At 42.3% G+C, this 23,498-nt stretch overlaps 2 protein-coding genes across 3 annotated transcripts; both read right to left on the bottom strand.

The window, feature by feature from the left end:
- Positions 1 to 985: 985 nt before the first annotated feature.
- ganabb (glucosidase II alpha subunit b) lies at positions 986 to 15,966 on the bottom strand. 2 transcript variants are annotated; one of them, XM_022203261.2, is made up of 25 exons: positions 15,879 to 15,966; positions 14,047 to 14,148; positions 13,820 to 13,928; positions 13,317 to 13,444; positions 12,302 to 12,481; positions 12,073 to 12,138; positions 10,854 to 10,911; positions 10,641 to 10,722; positions 10,434 to 10,530; positions 10,138 to 10,318; positions 9,842 to 9,995; positions 8,923 to 9,158; positions 8,616 to 8,742; positions 8,383 to 8,462; positions 8,083 to 8,223; positions 7,838 to 7,934; positions 6,952 to 7,053; positions 6,058 to 6,301; positions 5,431 to 5,495; positions 4,055 to 4,131; positions 3,894 to 3,968; positions 3,625 to 3,738; positions 3,400 to 3,509; positions 3,110 to 3,210; positions 986 to 2,336 (listed from the first exon to the last, which is right to left on the bottom strand). In XM_022203261.2, exons 1-25 carry the CDS (start codon positions 15,896 to 15,898, stop codon positions 2,227 to 2,229), a joined length of 2,856 nt encoding a protein of 951 aa, XP_022058953.2. In that variant the 5' UTR covers positions 15,899 to 15,966; the 3' UTR covers positions 986 to 2,226. The 2 variants fall into 2 exon arrangements, with proteins under 2 accessions (XP_022058953.2, XP_022058954.2); XM_022203262.2 differs by lacking the exon at positions 12,073 to 12,138 and having other exon boundaries at positions 15,879 to 15,965.
- Positions 15,967 to 17,926: 1,960 nt separating this feature from the next.
- On the bottom strand, positions 17,927 to 23,194 carry ints5 (integrator complex subunit 5). Its single transcript, XM_022203264.2, has 4 exons — positions 22,944 to 23,194; positions 21,330 to 21,582; positions 19,207 to 21,183; positions 17,927 to 18,976 (listed from the first exon to the last, which is right to left on the bottom strand). Exons 1-4 carry the CDS (start codon positions 23,033 to 23,035, stop codon positions 18,257 to 18,259), a joined length of 3,042 nt encoding a protein of 1,013 aa, XP_022058956.1. The 5' UTR covers positions 23,036 to 23,194; the 3' UTR covers positions 17,927 to 18,256.
- Positions 23,195 to 23,498: the final 304 nt, after the last annotated feature.

The following is a 23,498-nucleotide window of genomic DNA, read 5'->3' as shown; positions in this document are numbered from 1 at the left end:
ACGCCAGACTTTGTTCTTAACTTTAAAATCCTATTTTATTTTTTTAAATACACTACCCTTAACAGTAAAATGTGAGCTGGAAGCAAAGTTCCCATGTTCATGTCCTGACTGACTTGTACACAAAATATGGAGTGACCATCTTTTGATTTCCAAAAACCAGGATACTCAGCACAGCAATGTCATACTCAAATGATACTCGAAGTTTACTCAAAGATGCCTTATAACTTCAATACATTAATCCTACTTTAGTATGCCTCCTCTATATGGACAGAAAATTGTTACATTACCAAATACCATCTATAAATAAATCTAGATAGGCTTCTCAGAGGTTATTCAGCATCTTTTGTTATCACAAGTTCCAAAAATAACAAATGAAATATTGATGCAGAATGTGCCCTAGTACCTGTTCTGGTCAATTTAGTGGCCCAGTGAAGAATCAGGACATTTTCACCACTTTATAAAAACCAAGATGGCCAGGAAAGGACGTGAAAACGCCCTACAAAATATCATCCAACAGCATTAAGTCTTAACTGTAGGACCGACTGACTATGTAAATGTGTTTTATTAAATAACAGATTATTTTTTTTAATCATAACTAAAAGTGACATACGAAATTTGCCTATTTTAACCCTGCAAATGTGGGGACTTGCAGGGTTAAAACTACAAATCTGCAATGACACTAAGTTAATAGGCTTGCTGTTTGAGGACAAACGTGCACACTTCCTAATAGTGGATTTATGATTAGTGTGTATTTACAGCATGTTGTTTTGAAAGGTTAAATAAAAGCTGAAAATACAGATTTGTGCTTTGATTTCCTTAAAATGTTGCATATAATAGTATAACCAGCTACTTTAAAGTGATAATCCACCAGTAATACGAAGCCGACCCAAGCAGATATGAATGCATCCCCACTCTTCAAAAAAAAAACATATATATAAAGAAAGTCTCTCATTAAGATCTGTCTTGATTCAATCAAAACCAGGTATTTATTTCACATTTGGTCAATTTTATTTTCACTTGGTCTCATCTTTTAAAGTACATCTGATAATGTTGATTGACAGCTGAAGTCCGATCCTTCACTTCCATTCCCACCAGTTCAAGCCATCACCAACAAAAATGCAGCAACATGTACATTTATGATCATAAAAACAATCAAGACAAACTCACAGAACAAAACCCCCTAAAAAAGTTAGATGATTAGACTAGTCAGGACACAAGTCTCCAAAAAAGATCATTTGAGTGTCAGCGTACATTTAGGACAGATGTTTGTACAGGTTCGAAAGCCTTCTAAGGATATTTGGAAGGAAAAGACCTCAAGGATTAGAGCGGACCTGTTCATTACGATGCAAACGACAGTGGAAATCCTGGATTGTCCTGATAGCTAGTAACACATGAAAATCTAAACAACTTTTAATTTCTTACTCAAGTGCATTAAAATAATCTAGTAAACAATGATGGAAAAATAACTTGATAAAACAAAGAAAGCACGTCAACAGGATGATCCACAAACTGTCAGTGGTTCAATCCCCTGAAGTGATTCTCATTGCCAAGTTTGTTCAAAACAACAGCTGAAAATCCCCTCTTTGTGCAGCAGTTGAACGACCTGATCACTTCCAATGTGAAGACATAATGATGAATCATTTCAATGCACACAAATTCATTACTGAGGAATTCAGGGAAAGGCAGAATAAGAATGAACTGCCCAGGACTGGTAAGATTGAAATGTTTCTTTACTTTTTGTGGAGACAGGAAAATTGGGAAGCATTGGATAAAAGTTAGTGCAGAACCAGAGAAGACTGATGGCGAACCCTTCCTAGGTATGAAATGTGGCACAATTGAAAGAGGCCAAGCTATGAGCTGATGTAAGTGCTTATAAGAGGGATGGAATTAATTTTTATGGAGTATCAAGTCAGAAACAGAAAGAGGGGATCAGCAGCAGATGGAGCTTTGAATGTGAACCTTCATTTTAAATGGCTAACAAACCGCCACAGCGACCTTTCTTCTGAAGCTGACCGGATGGAAAACCAAGTGTGTGTGTGTGTGTGTGTATATGAAAACTATGTGTCATTACTGTGTTGTGTTTTCGTTATTCTCCATTTTAGCTATCATGGTGTACTGTTTCAGTTAATCTTGGGAATTAGCGCCTCGTGTTTGTTCCCTCCTCTCCCCCCTCCCCTCCCGTTCAGTAATTTCACCCTCCTGCTCCCTCCTCGCCTGTCGCCGTGGTTACTGAAGCATCACAGTCCAGTCTGCCCCTGCGTTCATGCCGGGCTTGCGGAGCGTCAGAACAGACATGGAGGCATCAAAATCGAATTCCAGCTGGCTGTCTTGTCCATCTGCACAAAGAATATAGGAAACAAGGTCAGTGAATCTCATCCCAGGAAAAGGTTTGTGGCTTCACAGGCTCCATAATCATGCGTAGCGTAACACAATGTCTTTTAAAATGGGATGCTTACCTGTTAAAAATCATAAAAGCAACATTTGAATGGATCAGAGTTTGAAAACAACCAACTTTAGAAACCGTCTGCAAGTAAATACAAGCGAAAATGCTAGCACTCAATTCTCTGTGGTTCAATATCAGGATAAAGATATTTGACTTATTTAAGCAAGAAATGCACAGGTGGAATTAATAACACTGAGGGATTGTGTATGCTCACTCACTGACATGATGAATTTGGACAAAATGAAATCACTTCTACCTGAACATTCCTTGCTTTGACGAGAAAAAAAAAAAAGTCTAACTCCTTTAAATTTACTCTCCAAAAGGGTCTTTTCTTCAGAATAATCAGTGGCGCTCCAGTTTACACCTGCATGTCCGGTGTATATCTAAAGTGCAATTCTCTATCATAAAGAAGAACATAAAAGCTAACAAAAGGAGGAGCATAGAAGTAATAGCATCTTTAATTTAAACAAAACATACATGACTGGCTTTGAATAAATTTAACTTTATAGTACTGATGATTTTTTCCCTACTGTACGCGTGTGATGTGCTTTCACCATGAAACTCTTAAAACATATTGCTGGAACACTTAAAGTATTTAGTTTGCCAGCATATAGCATGGAACCAGTGATGAGTCTACATCACATGCAAGGAATGCAAAACACTCACCGGCAGTCTTAAGCGTAACCTTGCTGGGTTTACTGGCTCCCAGTATGACAACGCGTTCAATCCAGGAGCGAGTAGTAAACTGGGCATCAGGAGCGAGGTTACTGTGGACCACACAGAGACAGGGATCAAATATTTAACCAACAACAGCTAAAACAATTTAAAAAAAAAAAAGCTACAGAACAGCCAAACTTTTTTCTGCTTCATTTTAAATGTCTTCAGATGTTGTATTCGAGAGCCTACCAGACTTCATTTTTAGCACAAAGAGGTCCAGGAAATAATGAGTCACTCACACAGAAGAGAGGATGTTCTTGGCGAATGACAGTCTCCTGTGGATGAATTCCTTCCTTTCGTAGTTAAAAGTGTGGCCGTCGTCTATGTAGAGCTCCCCCTCTGCAGTTCTCTGTCAGACAAAAGGTCCAAACTTGAGTAATGACAATAACACTTCCCGTTTAACATACCAGAGCGGCAGCTGATCACAGATTCAACTGCCAGCAGAGAATGAGCAGCTCAGTTACCTGGAGGTTCAGAGCCACATATAGAGTGTAGGGGTCGTGCTCCATGCATTCGGAGGATCTGCGAACTCGAACCTTCCTGGGAATGATGGATCCACCGCGCTGGAAAACAGGAATCTGAAAACACAAGGCTCCATATTAAAACAAAACTGAAATGGTGACAAAGAATGTGAAGAGGTCTGAAATCATGATGAAACATGAGAGAATATTAACAACATGTTCTTCTATCCATCATTAGCCTCGCAATGTCTACATTTTTGTGTGAGTCTTACAGAGCTCATGGTGACAGGGATGTACAGGTTCTGAGCCCCGTTGTGCTTCTGGAAGGTGTGGACGTCAAACCAGACCTGAGAACACACACACACAGGTTAAGCTAAGACCTACCCAAAGACACTGAAAATAAATTTAGCATGAGTTAAAGCCTTTCTCTTACCTCATCTTTACCAGGCAGGTAGGCGGTGAGTCCCCTGGCTCCCTCCTCAGTAACTGGGTGCACCAGCAAGTCTCGCCCTGCAGCAGAGTTAAAGAACATCAGGGGAACTGATCATTTCAGTACATGTCTGCCTTTCTGGAACAGCTGAATTAAAGCTCTCATTTTAGTTTGTCCTCATGTACACTGACAGTCATTAAAAACTTTGAGACCATATTTTTCAACAGAATTTTTATTTTGAAGCCCGAAACTGGATTTTCTTCATATGAATCATTTGTTTAGCATATTGGCATACAGAAACAAAAATCTAAAGTTAAAAGAATGATTTAAAAATAAAGAATTTCACAAAAGAAAACGGCACCTGCCAAACACAAAGTCACAACAGTCAATACCGAGTATGGCCTCCATTTGCTTCCATGCAGGCAGCAATCCGTCGGCGCATGCTTTGGACCAGGCTTCTGATTGTGGGCTGGGAACAGCCCATACGCCTGGCTACATCACTGTAGCTCAAAGCGGCCTCCACCATACCCAGTGGACGGAGACGTTGTTCATGTGATAGACGCGGCATGATGCTGTTCACTGGACTAACAATGGTGGCCTTTTTTGGGCCTTTATATAGGCCTTCAAAACCCATTCTCAAATTGTGCAAATACTCACTGAGTATTGCTTGGTGTGTATTTGGTTCACTTTTGCAAAGATGACCAACCCATGTGCAATGAATCATGACAAAATGACAACTCATCATTATCTCAACTACCAGGGCACTAGATCATCAGTGAATTCACAATGAATAATTACAACCCCCCTACAAGTAGAATTCTGCGTACATTTCTACCTCAAAGTTTCTACTGACTGTCAGTATATCTTGACTGACGCAATGGAAAACAGATTAGAGCCACAGCATTTATTTGATCAACAACTGTGACCATCAGACACTGATCATTTTAAATACCCTGCAGTCTCATATTTTTGGCCATCTGGTGACAGCAGAAGTAAACTGTGTGCAAATCAGTAACATATCCCACCCTCTATGTTGGAACAGTAAACATGCCAGTACATGTTTGGTACAGTAGCCAACTTGTCACCAACAGTCACCAGTTAGTCACCATTTCTGTCCGCTAACTGAGAAGATGGTAGTGTACAGTGGGTTTTAAGAGCTTCAAGCCGCCTGCTGGGGCCAAAAACGAGGCCATGGAAAAGGTGAAAGTGAACCCAAACAGTAAGGCTATGGGGGCAGGCAACCAAAAAAATGACCTGAAACTCAGTGTAAAGCTCTGTAAGGCCAAGCAGAGCTGCACAGTCAGCTGATTCACTGCTAACAGTAACACTTCTAACTAAAACCGTGAGGAGATCTTGTCACTTTTTAGATGTTGTCTCACCAATCAAGTACTCGTCATCCACGGCAAAAGTAGCAGGATCCTGCGGATACTCCACCCACAGTGGTCTGCAACAGACAGATGCACATTTCACCGTATTATCAAAATCTGCAGTAAATTCAACCTAGCAATACACTGTGTCTTTGTGCACTTTGATGTGATTAATAATTGGACAATTAAAATGTAGATTAGCTACAGTGTTTTGACTTTCCATTTCTCTATAATAATACACACATCATAACTTGTTAGCAGATGCTTGGTCAAGTTTACAATTTTTTGTACCAGGACACATTATTAAAGCATAGTAGCTCTGGCTGAGGACATTAAACGTTATAGAAATAACTGTCATGGTGCCCATTGCTAGCTAAACGCCTACAATGCTCTAAATACATTGTGCAGAAATTCAGTTGAGAAGCATGATTGATTTTAATAACTTTAAGATATTTATAGTGTGCAGTATCTAGGAAAATGGTATCAGATTGGTATTAGTAGACAGAACAGATTAAATGACTCCGAGTGAATTGGGGGCAAAACAAATGGGACTGGGACATCCCTATTTGTAACTGGTAGTTCTGTTGTGGTAAGATAAAATGTAAGATTAAAAAAAGATGCCTCCTGCCCTGTCCTCACCTCATGATGGGGTCTCCAGTGCGGTGTGCGTGGTAGAACTGCTGGTACCAGTAGGGCAGGAGTGCGTAGCGCTGGCGAATAGCTTCACGGATCAGTGCAGTGTTTTCTGGACCAAACAGCCAGGGCTCACGACGAGGCGTGTCCAGGTGGGCATGGGCCCTAAAGAAAGGCTGGTAAGCCCCCGTCTGGTACCAACGCACCAGCAGCTCAGTGCTCGGAGTCTTGAAAAAGCCGCCAATGTCAGCTATGAGGCAGAAGGAGGAGAAATGTTAGTGAAGCCTGTGCTGCTTACAGCCTTTTATAGCCTCTGCACCTCTTTGGGAAAACACAGCCAGAAACAACAAACCTCTTGAGATCATTCCATTTCTGGAGCTTATGGGTGAAACTGGAACTTTTGTGTTAAATAAAGCTGATAAAACTGCAATTACATAAAACACCTAATGTGCTCAGGAACATAAGCAAAATACTCTGAACAGTACGTGAGAAAACATGACAGTTAAATTTAACTGCGGCTAATTTAATCAGAAAATCTGAACTCTCACCATGGCAACCTCATGCACATTTCCATGACAACACTACAAAACACCACAGGCAAGAAGACGCTGGTCCAAGTCAAATTATTTTCAGATTACTGATTTAAAAAAAAAAATTTTCCAAAGGCATTGCAGCATCACAGTCCTACTTTATTGCTAGATCAAAAGGTATGTGTAACTTTGTGGCAAAAAAACAAAAAACAGCTGACTTCCACATAGTGAGGATAGCATCTGAATTAAATCACCGTAAAAGCTCTTCAGAATTACAAAACAGTGATTAACAAGACGATTTAAAAAACGACCCCAAAACTTGTAATTTTCTGCTGACCAGAAATAAACTAACTAAAGAGGTTCCACTCACCGCCACAGAAAGACATTCCAACCAGGCCCAGACTCAGACACATGGGGATAGAGATCTTCAGGTGGTCCCACTCAGCAGCATTATCTCCTGTCCACACAGCACCTACAAACACAAAAACATACTTTACAATTGAAGACCCTGCACTAAAACTTTACCAATACAATACTCATTTCCATACCTTATCATGCAATGTACTCTTAACAGTAAGCTTTAGTGAAATGTCGTTATCGTACTAGTGGCGAGCACATTACTACGATAAAGTTTGACAAGAAATTGACACTACTTGACTTGAAACAGGACAGGACCCTCAACATACAGTATTTTGTATTCTGCAGTCTTGGACGTGCATCTCAGCTGGACAAACAATTATATGAAGCACGTTCACAGCTCAGACTGGACAAAGAAAGTGCAGCTTTGTCTGGCCTCTGAATGTAAAATCAATTGTAAGCTCTTAAGTAATCATTTATTTTATGCCATCCTCATCATCCATTTATGATAAATTACCGACATGATTATGCATTTTCAGAGCAACAAAATTAAAAATGTATTAGAGTTACAGGTTGCCTGCTGCTTACAGTAACGCAAGACGTGTCTGCTGTAGGACAAAAGTCAAAGAAAGATCTCAGGTCTTGTCAGGTTTGGAGTTCAAGTCTGAAGAGGGTTCTTAAAAACTGTGTTCACAAGTTTTGTTACCTTCTGTATCGCTATGATGGACTGTTCTTCTGCATATTTATACAATATGTCATTAACAACTGCCCAGCAATGCGTTTGTATTCTTATTTAAGGTGATAGAAGTCATGGCAGTATTTCAGGATAACACCAAATGCAAACAGCAAAAGTCGTTCAGTGTGTGACGCCACGTCTACATTAGCAGACTTGTGCTCACCGTAGCGCTGTGAGCCAGCAAAGAAAGCCCTGCTCAGGACAAATGGTCGCTCAACGCCTCCAGACCTCTGAGTCAAACCATCTGCTGTGGCCATTTGCTATAGATCATAAAGAGAAAAACACTTTAAAAAGTCAGCTATTAAAGGGATTCTACAAAGTCACATATTTTGGTGGATACATTCATTATTTTAACTCTATCACACTAACACTTTGTCAGTTAGTTGTGGTCAAACAATGTGCACTCACCACGTACAAACCATACAGGTTGTGTACGTCACGGTTCTCCCACGCTCCGTGCACTGCGTCCTTGTGCATGGTGACCTCTGGCCCATTAAAGACAGACGGCTCATTCATGTCGTTCCATGTGTACATGTTCTCCATGGATCCCTGAAAAACATACAGACTGCATTTAACCTTAAAGATAAGCCTGACTATAGTTTTTAAAGAGGATCGGGCATAGGAAAGCTGCAGAGCTGACATGCTAAATCTTCAGTACTTCACTTGTATATGTAGTTAGAAGTAAGTGACTGTTTCCTTGAGACTCACCTCATACTTATCGTAGGCGAACATGCTGGCCCACCAGGCCCTCATGTCTGCACGGAAGAAGTCTGGATAGCCGGCACTACCTAATATTCACCATCCAGCCCAAAGAGGAGGAGGAACGACAGAAGGAGATTGAGAAATATTGTTTTTCAGTGACACGCAAGTTCACAAAGTACATTTTTAAATGCATTTAGTATAGATTTTTGGTGTCTGATGTAGAGTTGTCAGTCTCTTACCAGGCCAGCACCAACCCTCGTAGTCTCCTCCATCTTTATTCTTGACATAGAAACCCCGGGAGCGGATTTCATTATGGATCTTGTAGTTGCTATCTATTTTGATATGAGGGTCCACAATGGCCACCAACTTTATTAAGAAAAGCAATTAAAGAAGGCAGTTAGTATTAATTTACTCAGATTTTACAGAAAGTGAGATGTGAAACAGCAGAGGAGACACTGGAGAACTTCTGGCAAGATAGCACAGAAGCTGAGGAAGCTAACACTGTGTGCTAGAACAGTATAATGATGGATTATTTTTCATCAGTACCTTGCGCTTCTTGTCCTTGAGACCCTGCAGCATCTCCTTTGGTGTTGCAAACTTGTGAGGATCCCAGGTGAAGTAGCGCTTCCCATCCGTGTGCTCGATATCAAGCCAGATGAAGTCGTAGGGGATGTCGTGCTCATCGAAGCCTGCATCCACTGACTGCACGTCTTCCTGGTCATTGTAGTTCCAGCGGCACTGGTGGTAGCCCAGGGAGGCCAAGGGAGGGAAGGACTGGGTGCCTGATGGACAACACAAGCAGGTCAGTCAAAAGCTGATCATTTAACTGGTATGAGGCTTAGGATTAATACTAAACCTGATAAAAAAAATAATAATTCAAGGTCAGGTTAAGCTGATGCTGCCTCTAGCTTTGGTAATTCCATGATGAACTGACAGAGATTCTCCCCAGGCTTAACAACTCCTGCATTGTACCACCATAGATCATATATTAATTAAATTCATAATTACCTTCAAGCTCAAAGTCATTAAATATCTCAGTCTGCAGATGAACATAAGTCAGTGACGATCTCTTAAGTACACTACAGCACCTTCATAAAAAATATGATTTCAGAGAGTGGGCTGCTATTTAGCATTAAAGTCATTTAGGAAAATCTGTCTTTGGCAGGCTAGAACAGTTTGTTTTGGCTTGCCTCCGTTTTAATTACACACTTAAAGATCTAAATGTAACCAGTCACAAAATAAACCAATGCATTTCTGTTTTTAACACATTTCCTGTCATTTATGAAATTAAGATTTTCTATTCAGAACACATTACAAGGAGGTAAGTGGTACTTCTGCATCCAACCTAAACTACGAGAAATTTCAGCGAGTGAGATAGCCGAAGAGGCTCACAGCGCTACTCTCCGAGTCCTGAGAAAACCTGGGAAATAGGGTTCATTAAAGTGGCCATTCCTCCACTTCCTACCTGTAAGAGAGGCATACTGAGAGAAGACTTCTTTGGGAGTTGGTCCCAGCATTAGGAAGACATCGATGATGCCACTCTCAGAGATCCAACGCACATCTGTCTGGGGTGTCTCACTGGAGCCCTGAACATAATCCAGCATTTTCCCAAACACAGTCTGAAGAGAGACAAAAGAAAAGCAGGTGATTTTGTGCAGCAGATGCTCACCATGGCCCAACAACTAAGACTGGAATTAAGTACCTGCAGTCAAAAACCAACTAAAGAGTCCTGGCTGCTTTGGTGGGACAGAAACAACATACCTTTCCAGCTGTGTTGGAGCTGATGTCTACCCAGGTTTCTGCAGCATTGAGCCAGAAGATACCTGTGGTCCGCTGGGTGTTGTGGGCCAACATAACTGGGACAGCCCCATACAAGGCCATTGGGTTATATAACTCATACTGGAAGACATCCAGGTTATAGAGCCGATACGGATCTCCATTCCTGGAACACACAAACATACACATGCATAACATCTGTGCAATGTGGAGGAAAGGTCAGGCTCTGTGTGAATTCAAAGCCATTTTATGCGTTAACTGTGACCTGTGGTTGGACTCACTCTGTTGTTTTGAGGCGTAGGGTGTCTGCGTGTTCTGGGATGCCATAGACGTGCTCCACTCCCGGCAATGAGAAGTCTAAACTAATAGCAGATGGACCTAAGGGGCAAAAACATCCACTGACCAGTTAAAGGGACGCAATATCACCAGTGCACATATAAAAATACAGGCTAAAATGACCTATAACTAAATATATAAGCAGGACTTACCATTAGGTTTGCTGTCTGAGTGCGATTTAAACATTTCCTCCCACATCCCGTCTTCTACTTTCTCTTCCTCTTCTTTGGTTGTCTGACAGGCAAACAGGGAACACAGCCATGTCAAGTAACACACAACAAAAGATCCCGGCTGAGTGTACAAAATGTGTGTTTCCATACAGAGCAAGAGGCAAGAGCAAAAGTAAGTATTTTATTGTGTAGTACCTCGGCCTGGTTTGCCGGGTCAGTCTCCTCTTTCTTGTCAGCCTCTGGGTCTGCCTGACTGCTCAGCGGCACAAACGACGGACAGAGGGGGTGAGGAGGGGATAGAGCAAAAAGAAAGATGTGTCACTTTGACAAGCTCATGCCATCTTGTGATGAGTGGCAATATATGGGGGGGGGGGGATAATTAAACTATGAACAAAGGAAAAAGGACACAAACGGGGAGGTTGGTGATCGCTTCCTTGACTCCACACTGACAACTAACCGATGATCTACTGGGTCTTGAATGACTTTAATGACAAAAGGGAATGAGCAACTCCCTGCCTTGTGGCTATTTCAAGCTAGGCATTATGGGACAGGAGCTCTAGAGGCTGCAGTATGTAGCAACTACAAGGCTCCTTAAAGAACCAAGTTGTACCCAGTGGATCCAACATATACTAAGGTGTAATCCAGGTGAAAAACCTTCACATGCGCCTTGAACTGCAGTCAAATTTTGGCAGTAACACACATGTAGAAGGCAGTGGTGACCAAGTAGCGCTGTACCTTACGCCGACAAAATGCAAAACTACGAGTATAACCACAAAGAGAGATGTTGCTGCTGGGTTTGGGAGCTGCCTGAAACCTAAACTGGAGGGAGACAAAATACATTTGTGCGTAGATAGAACTAAAGCGCTTATATTCACATCTGAATCCAGTGCGAACCAGCATTATTTTTCCAACTGCTGCAGCATAAACTAAGCATTTGTTTTTACATTTAGCAGATCTGGTCAAGAAATCCAGTCAGTCATGCAGTTGCAGTGTTAGATCAGTTCATCAGACGAGCTGCTGCTGTGACAACTCAGTGCATGATTTAGTTAATCACGTGCTGATCTGACAAAACATTAGTGAAGAGTGAAAATCATTGCTACAGCTACCCTACAGGAAAATCCTCCAGTGTTTTCTGATGATCAGTTATGTTTTTATTTGTTTAATAAAAATTGTAAAAAAGGAAAAAAAAAAAAAATCAATCTATCAAAAAATATTCAGAGCTGGACCGACCCCCTTAGCGCTAGATTGAATCAAACACCACCATGCGCTCATCCACACCCTCTCGCTCTCAGTCACATTTATTTGAAGGTAAATACAGTACTTGGTGTGATGGGACTCCCTTCGTTTTATTTCACTATTGGCAGCATTGGCACAAGGAACAGAATACACACTTACAAATCTTAAGGGTCTTTACCTAGAGAATACCCTCTTGATATTATCCCACACGCTAGCCACTGTGCTAGTTACTTTATAGGAGAAACTAGGATGATAGGGAGAAGAGGACAGAACAACGAGTCAGAGACAATACTCAAAAAACAAACCATATCATGGGAACAAAAATAGAAATCATCCACTGAGTGAGGACGTGGATTAAAAGAGAAGGCTGGTATTCGGAAACGTGTGTGCATGCGCGGTTTTCTCACGTGTCCTTGCGCATCCTCAGGTGCTCAAAGGTCAGCAGACCACGTGAGTTCAGCGACATCAGCACGTCGCTTCCTTCCATGATGTCCAGTCGGAAGGGCCGGGCGCTGATGATGACCCTCTGGGACTCCGACCCCAGGGACAACACCACCCCGTTCTCGTCCTGAGACAGGAGAGAGAGGCTGAGGCAGAGAGAGGAAGGAGAGACACAGAAACAAGGAGGGTTTAACAGGAGCTCAGAGTTTAATTCTGCTTAGAGGAAATTTTGCTGGCCCCATAAAGACATTTTTGCCAGCGCCATTGGAAAATCCCCAGCGTTGAAGGAAATGGCATTTTTGTTTATCAAAAGTTTTAAATTACTGCAAAACACATACATTTCTGTCAAATTAGGTCACATAGACTGATTGCCTTTATTGTTTGTGGAATGATCATGTATCATCTCCCTCAAAAGGTCCATACTTTTTTATCCTGCTCCACATTTATAAATACAGTAGGTTTCCCCAACTAAATCCAGATTTCAAGGCTGGAAAGAAATAGTCGACTATTATCTGTTTTTCCAAGTGGGCTCTTTCATTTCACAGGAAAAATACGCATTCAGAGTATCAGTTTTCACATTTCTGCCACATTTATAGTGCTGTTAGACACTGTGGGTACACATCTCTACCTACAGTGGAATATGTAGATGTTCTTCTTCACTTCAGCATTAATGGCCAAACTACAGATCTGTGCATGTGTCACTTCTTTACTCTATAGACCTTTGTCACAGCAGATATTTTGACCTACCTGCGTAAGAAAGCTTGATTCTTTTACACCTCCTCTTACTGTGACATATGAAAATGTCTTGGGTAGGTTGATGTTATTAATTACTCTTTTATGCTACTCTGTCTATTTAAACAAAACATGTAAGGAGTATCTCTATTACCAATGTTTCTCATTGTTGCCTTTTCAGTTGGACTCTAATATCAAAACCCTACCTACGCACACCAGCCCAGTCAAAAACTGTCAAGGGACACTCACGGCTCAGTAGGCGGCTCCCTTATCAGCACATCTGGGACCTCATAGCGAGGTTTCAGGGGCTTCAGCTCATTAATCTTCACCCTCGTTATGTTTCCCTGGAGACGGTAGAGTTCGAGGAGCAGACGCACCTGAGAGCAAAACACAGAGGGAGAGGAGGAGAGCTAACCTTATTGTATTATTCTTTTCTTTGAACCTCACCGTATTTCCTCATAAACACCATCGTAGTCAGTAAATGGGTTCAGCCAAGGGCCACATTTTTAAGGACTGTACATAGTTTGCCATATTAGGCGATTTCATACCAAGATGATCTGGTTGTGATGAGAATTGAAGCATATGAAGAGTGGCAATTTTTGGAAATGGGCTTAATAATAATAATAATATTCAATAGGGTATGTTGACTATACAGTTAGTACATTGAGTGAGGATTTTAGGAGAGTTATGTGCTGGATACCACAGGAAACCAAATTTGCCCCCATATGAACTGCTTTTTTTGCATGAGCTACCTTGTTGTTGTCATTGATGAGCTGCAGAGTGAGTCTGGTGTTGGTCAGCTCCATGGTCTCCAGCAGGGCTCGATAAGGAGACTCGCCAGGCTTCAATGCTCGCTGACGCCTGTTTAAAATTTAACCCCCAGAGTGGACAAAAAGTTACAAATTTGTAACCGTCTGCTTTGCTTTGGAAACACTAACTGTAAATGAGGAATAGTGTTATTTTTCTATCTTGCACTCACTTGCAGAAGGAACTCTGATCACAGGTCTTGAAGTTGCCCCTGTCCACAGCCCAGGTCCCAGTGAGGCACACAGCCAGCCAGAGCACCAAGACAGGCACCATCCTACAAAGAAAACCAGAGAGAGGACTGCAACGTAAGACATTTTGAGTCACCACCACTTGTCTCTCTAAAATAATGCACTCAGCAACAGTGGTATCGTTAGGCCTGGGCATCTTAGGCAATTAAATGGTTGGTCAGTAACATAGACAGAAGTTTGCTCTGATTATTCTAAGTTATTTTTGTGGGGTATAACGGTAAGGAACTTCACAGCCGCTGTATCTCTTCTCCTGGGCTATTTATAGAACAACTCGTCTAAATTACTGGTAACCCTGGTGCAACTCAGCAGTTTGCAAAAAAAAAAAAAAATGTCACAAGGAAAAAGGAAAATCTGAAGAATATGGCAGAACTTCAGAAATCCCAAAGGAAAGATATAGCTCAGAGAAAAACAGCATAACATGAGAGTAAATGCAGTGCCTAATAGAACAGCAATGAGATTCAAGTATGACATATTAGTAAAAACAATAAACAAGATGCAATATTGCTTGCACACCGTCAATAAATGCTTTACAGCTAACTGATGTATACCAGAAGCGATAATGAACATACAACAGAGGATCAGGATTGCATAACAACACTGATAGTATTGTAATATTACTGCTGTCCTTTCCATAGAAGGGGGAGGAGTCATACTGTTTTATGGCCACTAGTAGAAAAGACCTTCTGTGGCGGTGCTCTTAGAACAGCTAAAGCTGCTTTGATGTGACACCAGTGGATAAGAGGTATTGTCTATAATACTGAGTAGTTTCCTCAACATCCTCCTCTCTGACACATCCAAACCTCCCTCCCAGAAGAGAAGTATAATCAGAATAATTCTCATGGTCTAAGCATAGAAAGGAAGTGGGATGACATTGCTTTGTAGAGTGTCACATTTTAAATTCATTTTGCATTTGAAAATGGTCCAATTATCAGGTTGAAATCTAAGATAAGATCTACTTCAGATATCTTGACCCAATATCTGAAGATTTCCAGAATCCCTCTGCAAATCAATAGCTAACCAATTACTCTGCCAAACTACAGCAGTACACGGCGGGTAGGCGGATTTAACATCACACAGCCGGACCTTGATCTCTGTAATGGTAAAACATGTCCTCAAATGAAAGGCAACGCCAGAAAATGGCACACGCAGCTCAGCCGTTTCCCGTTTCCACATCCTGCTGCAGCTGCAGTGTTCATACTATCATTTTAAAGCTCACCCAAGAGCCTTTTTTCACGTAAAACCCTAAACCTGCATGTAAGGACTAATTTCGAGTCCTCGTCCTCCTGTCAGATCCGGCTGATGTGTTTGGACCGACGCCAGGAGACAGTATTAGCTAACGTACCAGCTAACATGAGCTAGCTAATGTTAACTCCGGATTATAGGGAAATACAATAGAAAACAGGCAACAGTTATTACTTTGACGAAGTTAAACGGTCGTTCTTTTGCACACAGATTAATTAAAGACAGTCTGGCGGCAGCGGAACCGCTAATTACCTCTCTGGATGGAGATATAAAGCTAACCTTGGTAGCAGCGGCACAGGCAGCCTGTCAAGCCGTTAATTCAATTGTAGAGGGAAGATCTCGACTTTTCCAGTACGATTCTCTCTTGGGGTCGTAAAACCCCGAACCACTGGGCTTTCTTTCAGATTTACTAAGTTTACACTCACAATGATAGTCTGAGCCCTCTCACGCACAGATATTAAACTTAAAATCGATGATAAATTGGCGATGAAAGAGCGGAACTGCTTTGTCTTACCTTTCAGCGAAGGTGGCCATCTTGATTATGCTGCCGCTTGGCTCCGCCCCTTTCACTCCGCAACAAAGATCGTTTAAAAGTAAGATCCTCAACAACGCACAGAAAATTTATTTATTTACTAACTGCCTTATTTTTATAAAGTGGAGGAAAATATTACGAATTATCAAGATTACATTTACATTACTGAGTTTTTTTTTCTTTTAATCTAATCGTAATCTTAAAATCTAATCAATGATAAGAGGAGGATGTTTGTGAACTTGGCTTGGATATTTCTCCTCTCAGACGTGGACACGTCATCTCCAGGCTCCAGTCAGTGAAGAGCACACATTTGTCCTGGGTTTGCTCCACTGGAACCATTTCCAGCCAATGCCATGCAAAAACGCTGCACACACGTGTACACTCAAGACAATCCACAGTAATTAACTATGGCTTACATCCTGCATTTATCGCTCTGTTTAACACAGACTACACCCCTGTGTGATATTAATAAAATGTCAGATGATTCAAATCTGTATCACTTCTCAGTAACTACAATATTCACAATTTGGCATGTAGAGCATGCCCTCATATGAACAGAAAAAACGAATACTTTATAAAGACTATACTGAAAATACAGGCCCCACAATAGAAATTCACAGCAACAAAAGTGAAAACACCTGTGATCACTGAGGCACAAGTTGGAAAACATAATCAATGACACAAAATTAAGAACACCTGTGATTTCCAATCAGCCTAATTGAACCAATGTTGTTGTAAAATGAGCTGTGAACACCAGAAATTTTTCAGTCTATCTACATCATGACTTCACGTGGCAATAAATTGTCAAAGGAACAGAAAAATCTGAGAATTCACAAAGATGAAAAATTAAACAGGAAAAAAAAATGGGAAAACCTTCTAAATGCATCGGTTTTATACTGAGTTTTTAGGGGGTTAATCAACAACCGGGAAGGCAGTGTAATAGGATGAATATTTTTTGTACTTTTTGATTGATCAACCACACTAACGATGTGTCTTGTCAAATGAAGTTACATGCCCACAACCATCATTTTAATTTTAAGCGAAAACAAGTCACGGTGGCTCAGAAACAGATCTAAAGTAATTGTTAAAGCATCTGATTGTGGTGCTGAAGCGTCTTGATATAAGCCTCTGTAAATGCAAATAAAGGCTAACGCATTGTAATGTGCATGAGTTTTCATTTTTCTGTTCTGAAGGTTTTTCTAAATGGTAACAAGACTACCAAAAAATAAAAAATGTACTTTTTTGTTGTAAAATATAGACTACTACTTCTGTCGCCTGTAAAATGCATTCAAATAAAACAGTCTCCAACAAACAGGAAACTCTACTGAATGATTCCAAGACAACTGTAAAATCCACTGTGACTGGTTCTTTTAATAATAGTGTTTGTTTTTAGCTCATTCTAGCTTCCCTACCTATAACTTGTAATGCTGCTGTCCTGGTCTGGGCTCCTTTGAAAAACAGAATGCTAACCTCAGTAGGACTTACCTGGTTACATAAAACTCAAATACAAATATACACTACCAGTCAAATGTTTGGACACACCTTCTCATTCAATAGTTTTTATTTAATTATTTTCTGCATTGTAGAAAAAAAATACACATGGATTTATGTTGTAAACAAAAAAAGTGTTATCTTCAGTATTAATCTATAATGTAGAAAAGAATACAAATTATTAAAAAGCATTGAATGAGAAGGTGTGTACAAACTTTTGACTGGTTGTGCAATTTTTTTTTTTAAAACATTGCATTTTGCTGACTCACATCATCAAGTCACCAAAAACGGAAACCACTCCCTGGGAGGACCTGCTGTGTAATAAGACTTCATGATGACCTCTTTAATGACCTTAAGTGTCCTGTGATGATGCACTTTAGCATCGACAAGGACGCTAAAATCAAATTACTTTCTGGGAACAAATGGAGATTTATTTTGTAAAGTGGTTCAAACTGTTTTTTTGAGAGACGCAAAGCATGTTTGTAGCCACAATTCCAGAATCTGAACAATGTGAAATTATACAAAACAATCAGTAACTGTTCAAAGCAAAGTCGACTTGTATTTTCCAACCAAAAATGGCACATTGAGGCTCCATTTTGTGTAGAGCCAGTTCTGTATTAACATATTTTACATGTGTGCCCTTTTCTTGTCTTTCTCACAGAAACTAGATAGAAACGTATCAAGTCTAAAAATACGGTACAAAATGTATACACATACACATGCACACAGCTCTACTTGTATGAAACTGAACTATAGCGACAGCCTTTTGCAGTCCTCTCTTGGAGCGATGTAACACGGCATTCTCTCTGTTTTGCAGTCTGCATTTCTTGCTCGTCACCTGCTCTTCACACTTCGCCTGACACTACTGCTCAGAGCTGGAAGCGCCAGCACAGGTGTCCCAGTCTGTCGATGTTTTTATGGAGGACACTGTGAATCGGTGCCACGTATCTTGCCACGTCACCGTCCCGTGAGAAATCCCTGCAGAAGAGCCCCTTCTCTGAGCTGAAGACAAACTTCTGGGGCATGGGTCCATTGCCCCTCACGTACTCCCACACAGCCAGGAGCAGCAGCCTCACCTCGAAGGGAGTCAGGTGGGGGAAGGCTTCGTGGACATTGGCCAGCACAGGGGGCAGGAGTTGACCTTCTCCCATGCAGGACACCAGAAGGCAGGAGGCCTGGAGGTGCCACGGGGAGTCTGTGGACGACACCTCACGGGACGCCTCCCAGTGGGCCAGCAGAGTGGCCAGGAGGCCTCTGAGCACAGCAGAGCAGTAGCAGAGAGCTGGGCGTCCGGCTGCCACCACCTGAAGAAGAGGGAAGAGCACTGGATGGGCCTCGAAGCAACGTCGAATGTGGATGTCTCGCTCCACTGTGGTGCGGGCGTGTTCCTCTGGGGGCCAGGAGAGCTCCCCATTGGCCACATCTGGACAGACGTTTTCCACCAGCGTGACTGCAACAACCTTGGCTGCCTCTGCGTTGATGGGCGGCGGCTCGTCGGGGTCAGACGGCGATCGTGAGCTATTGATGGAGCCGTTGAGACCAGAGGAGCTGCAGCATTGGACTACAACAGCCAGTAAGGTCTGGATGTTCTACAGAAAAATGGCAACATTTTCAGTCTTTACTGCTGCAGCACACCACCACAAAATGTATACAAATTCACTTACACACACAATTTCTACAGTGTGTGCTCATTTTCAGTTGTTGCTAAAGTAACAGAATCAAATTTTCCATTCATAACCTACACTATTTATGAGCTAATTAGAACACAGCTTTAACTGTAAATCGGGTAATCTTCTCAACAACAGTTGTCATATCTTACCTGAATGACCCCAGATGGATCAGGCAGCTGTGTGGCACCACGAACCTTCAGTCCCTTACCAATCACCCCTGCATGAAACACAGACCACACACTACCAGAAAAATTAACCGTGGTTCCAAACCGACAGTTGATATCCAGCAAAGACGCTCCCAAGTCAGGGGCCACAGATGGAGAAAGCACAGGGGCACCAGACATGTCTGCAATCTGTCCTCCAAACAGGTCGGCATTGCCTTTATGCAAAGCTCCCTCAACCAGCTGCTGGAGTACAGCCTTCAGAGTAAGAGGAGAGTACGCTGCAAAACGAGACAGAAGCAGGACTGAGCAGTTCACAGCCTCGCCTGCCTGCCCTCCGTCTCTACCCACCTTCCCCGCCTCTCCTCTCCTCCTCAGTGCCAGAAAGAAGTAAGTAACAGCAGCACGGGACAGCAGGAGCAAGTGTGCTGGGGAGGAGGTGCGAGGCAACGGGCTGCAGGACAGGAGGCGCACTGCAGCGTGAGACACAGCCGGGTCTCCATGGAGAAGGAGCGGCCCAAAGTCATGGAGGTGTCCTGACACTGCTGAGCCCACCTGGATGGCCATGGAGGACTGAGCACCTGCTGCTCCTCTTCTCTCCTCATCCTGACTCTGGATGGCTGCTGCCAGGTTAAGCAGCAGCTGCCTCAGTTGTCGGGGTCCCAGAGTGTGCGTATGGATCTGGGCCACACAGCGGGCTACAGCGGCAGGAATGAGACCTGCCATGCAGGAGGAGAGCGTGGTGTGAAGCTGCCAGGCCAGAGCCAACTCCTCTGGGTTGCGGGCCTGTGTGAGGAGCTGGCAGAGGGCCTCAGTGGCAATGCTGGGACCCCCATACACTGACAGCAGACACAGCAGCTGGTGCAGCCAGAGGTGACGCTTCCTCTCCAGTCGCAGTGTCTCAGCACACAGCTGAGCTACATGAGACTGCAGCTCCTCCAGGAAGGGGATGACCCTCTGAGGCTGAGAGGGAGCTGAGTGATGGGCGTTCACTTCAGCTCCATCAGAGCGATTGAAAACTAATTTGTGGAGATGCAGGAGCAGCATCTGGAGTAGGCGGTCACAACCTTCTCTGACTCCTTCGTTCGGTGACGGGGTTGGGCCAGAGATGATGACTGAAGCTGGGGTCGCTGTGTCTGCCAGAAACCTGAGGACCCGGGCTCCTCCTGATGGGCTCTGGCTAATGAGGTGGACAGCTAACCCCAGCATGTTATCCAGTTCCTCTCTGGGGAGGCCCTGCAGCAGAGCCTGCAGCTGGAGCAGGACTGGAGGCCGCAACAGCTCCACCAGCTCTGCAGACACAGCGCCAAAGAGGTTTGGGGACATCGCAGCCAGCTGCAGCAGAAATGGTACTGCAGCACGACGAAGCTGAGGTGAACTCTCCCAGGATGTTGAGGATGAAGTGGGAGACAGAGGGCTTGACGGGCTCAGACTCTCCTGGAACATTCTGAGCAGCTCCTTCCGGATGCTGTCTGAGTGGTGTGCTGCAAGATGTCCAAGGATTCCCACCACTGATCCAATCTTGGGCACTCTGTTGCCTTTGTCCACTCCCATCACTAGTAGCCCTTGGTCCTTAGCACCATGAGAGCAGAAGTCCTTCAGTCCACAAGCCAGCACTCTGCTGATGATCGTACCCGGGAAGGCAGACCCAATGTGAGCCACCACCCAGTCGAAATGCGGCGAGTGTTGAACTGAAGTATCCAGCAGCGCATCCACACAGGCATCAGGACACCAGGCCAGCATTGCTGCCAAACACTGGGAGTAAGCCTCCATGAGGGACCGAGTGGCAGCACAAGACATCCAGAGCTGGAGCAGCTCATTGAGGCTGGAGGAATGGGGGGCCACCCTGCGGCCGGCATGTTTGCTGCTCAGTTGACCCAGTAAGTCCACAGCCCAGGTGGACACCAGAGGGGCCCAGGCTCTGGGGTTCAGACGGATAAACTCTGACAGCACACCATGAACCTCCTACAAACAAGAGAAATAACAATTTTCCAATGAAATCATTTGCTCTACTTTATAATAACAAATAAGTAAGTAATTAAAAATCTTTCAATATGCTATATCATTTGCTGATTTTCAAGACAATGTATTGTGTTTTTATGAAGTCACACCTGTATGATGTCCTCCAGGTTGGAGCTCACTCCAGAGCTGGCATTACCCTCTGTCTCCAGGTTGTGCAGAAAGGCAGATACATGTTCATCGTACACGCCCCTCAGATGCTCCAGTACTGCACCTCGACACGCCGGGACTGAGCGTAGCAGCCGCACCGCGCAGCGGGCGTGTTCTCGAACACTGAGCTTCCGGCCTTGGACTGTGTCAACGCCACTGATGAAAGACTTGATCTCCTGAGACAGTTCCTGGGTGCTAAAGGAGGAGGAGAAGTTTAGCATCCACAAGCTTTAAATGATGAGGAATAAAAAACAAAAGCTGTCTGTCTGAATGTGTGTGAGAAGATTCTGTCAGACTACCTGGTATAAAGATCTTTTTATATGTCGCTACCAACATGAAAGAGAAGAACACATTTTCGGGCTTTGACTAATGATTATTTATGTCGTTAAATAATTTGTGATATGTTTTCTCTTTTAAATAATTCAGTCAGTGAAATGTGAGAAAAAGCAGTGAAAAAAGCACCAAGTGACATCCTTAAAATGTGCGGTTGTTCCAGAAAATATTTCACTTTCTAATACATTTATGTCAGACACACGACAAATAAAGCAACGCAACAAATGACAACAAGGACCAGAGAATGTTTGAAATTTTAGGATTGAAACTGCAGAAATTATTCATTTATTAGCAAAATATTTGTGAGATGAATGTAGAAACACGTCTCCTGATTATTGCAGCTGTAAAATATGCATATACATAAGGAGAAAAATATATAGAAAAATGTCAAATATATTTGTGCTACACTCAATACTTTATTAACAAAATATGTTCCATACCGAATTCTTGAGGAGTTCTCAGGAATTAGGTAATCAACTAAATAGTTAATAATTTATTAAGTTAAAAAAACTAAGCAAAAAAAAAAAACATTTCCAGCTTGAAAATTGTCACCACAGGTTTTACAATTGTTTTTTTGTATGTTTAAAAATTTAAAAAGTAACAAAAAATGCTTCACATTTCAAGTCAGAGAAAGCGTTGTCCGCCATCTCATAGGCCATTTTCACTATTTCGACATCTTACACTATAAAAGATAAGAAATTTGTTAAAAAAAATAGCAGAAAAAGGCAGAAAACTGTAAACTATTCTCATTATTAATGCATCATTAACAAATTCTTAATTTTAAATAGCTAAGAAAATAATGAAAACCGAGTCCAAGTAAGCATTTTTGCAACCACATTTTAGCCACAATTTGAAGTTGTTTTGAATCAGATAATAATACAAAAATATGTGTGTTGACTACTCATTTAGTCTGTATAGTGTAATGTCTTACAAAGTTTTCGAAAATTTGACAACACAGTTTTGCAATTTCCTATCTGTCATCTGGAACTATCTGTCATCCATATGCCTGTTGTGTTTTAACAACATAAACCGACAGGGTTAAAGCGCTAAGTTCCAACTAGAGCTGTCTGTTTGTAATAACAGTGTAGTAACACACAAACTTGTGAGCCTTTCTTCTCTGTCTAGTTAACTTTAAGACATTGTAGAAAGCCTGTGGTGCCTGAGTCCCCAGTCTAAATGTAGTTTCAGTGTTGCGCTCCGCCACCTCCTCCCGCTGTACTCACCTCAGAGCAGTCTGTGCTGTGTGACTGTGGCTCTGCATCGCTTTCAGCGGACTCCCGTCAAAAACCACAGACATCGCTTGGTCGTTTAACATTAAAGCGTCACATCAAACCCACCTCTAGGCTATGGAGCTTCGACGTGAGCGATTATGAGAGCTTTTTGTTATTTTCTCTGTCAAATTTCAGGACAAAATACAACCAAAGGGCGCTCTAAAGGCGGAAGGTGCGACTTCTTCGCCGTTTTAGAAAAGGAAACCCGGCGCACACTGTTGACGTCACTGGCGACATCTAGTGGTTACCACGGACACTTCATTATTATTATTATTATTATTATTATTATTATTATTATTATTATTATTATTATTATTATTATTATTATTATTATCACTGCTCCCAACTGACCGCACACACACATAATGACAGTTAGCCAACTGTCATGTGCCATAAATCCAAGTGCAATTCATTCATGTAAATGTTCGTAAATTTGAGTTCTTAGTAACTTTGTGCTCTTCTTTTCCTATTTATATTGTGTATATAGTGTGTATCTCACCTTTATAA

Source organism: Acanthochromis polyacanthus, chromosome 10, assembly GCF_021347895.1.
Source record: "Acanthochromis polyacanthus isolate Apoly-LR-REF ecotype Palm Island chromosome 10, KAUST_Apoly_ChrSc, whole genome shotgun sequence".
Lineage (NCBI taxonomy): Eukaryota > Metazoa > Chordata > Actinopteri > Pomacentridae > Acanthochromis > Acanthochromis polyacanthus.
The sequence above is the reverse complement of the archived record's forward strand: the minus strand, read 5'-3'. Positions and strand labels throughout refer to the sequence as shown.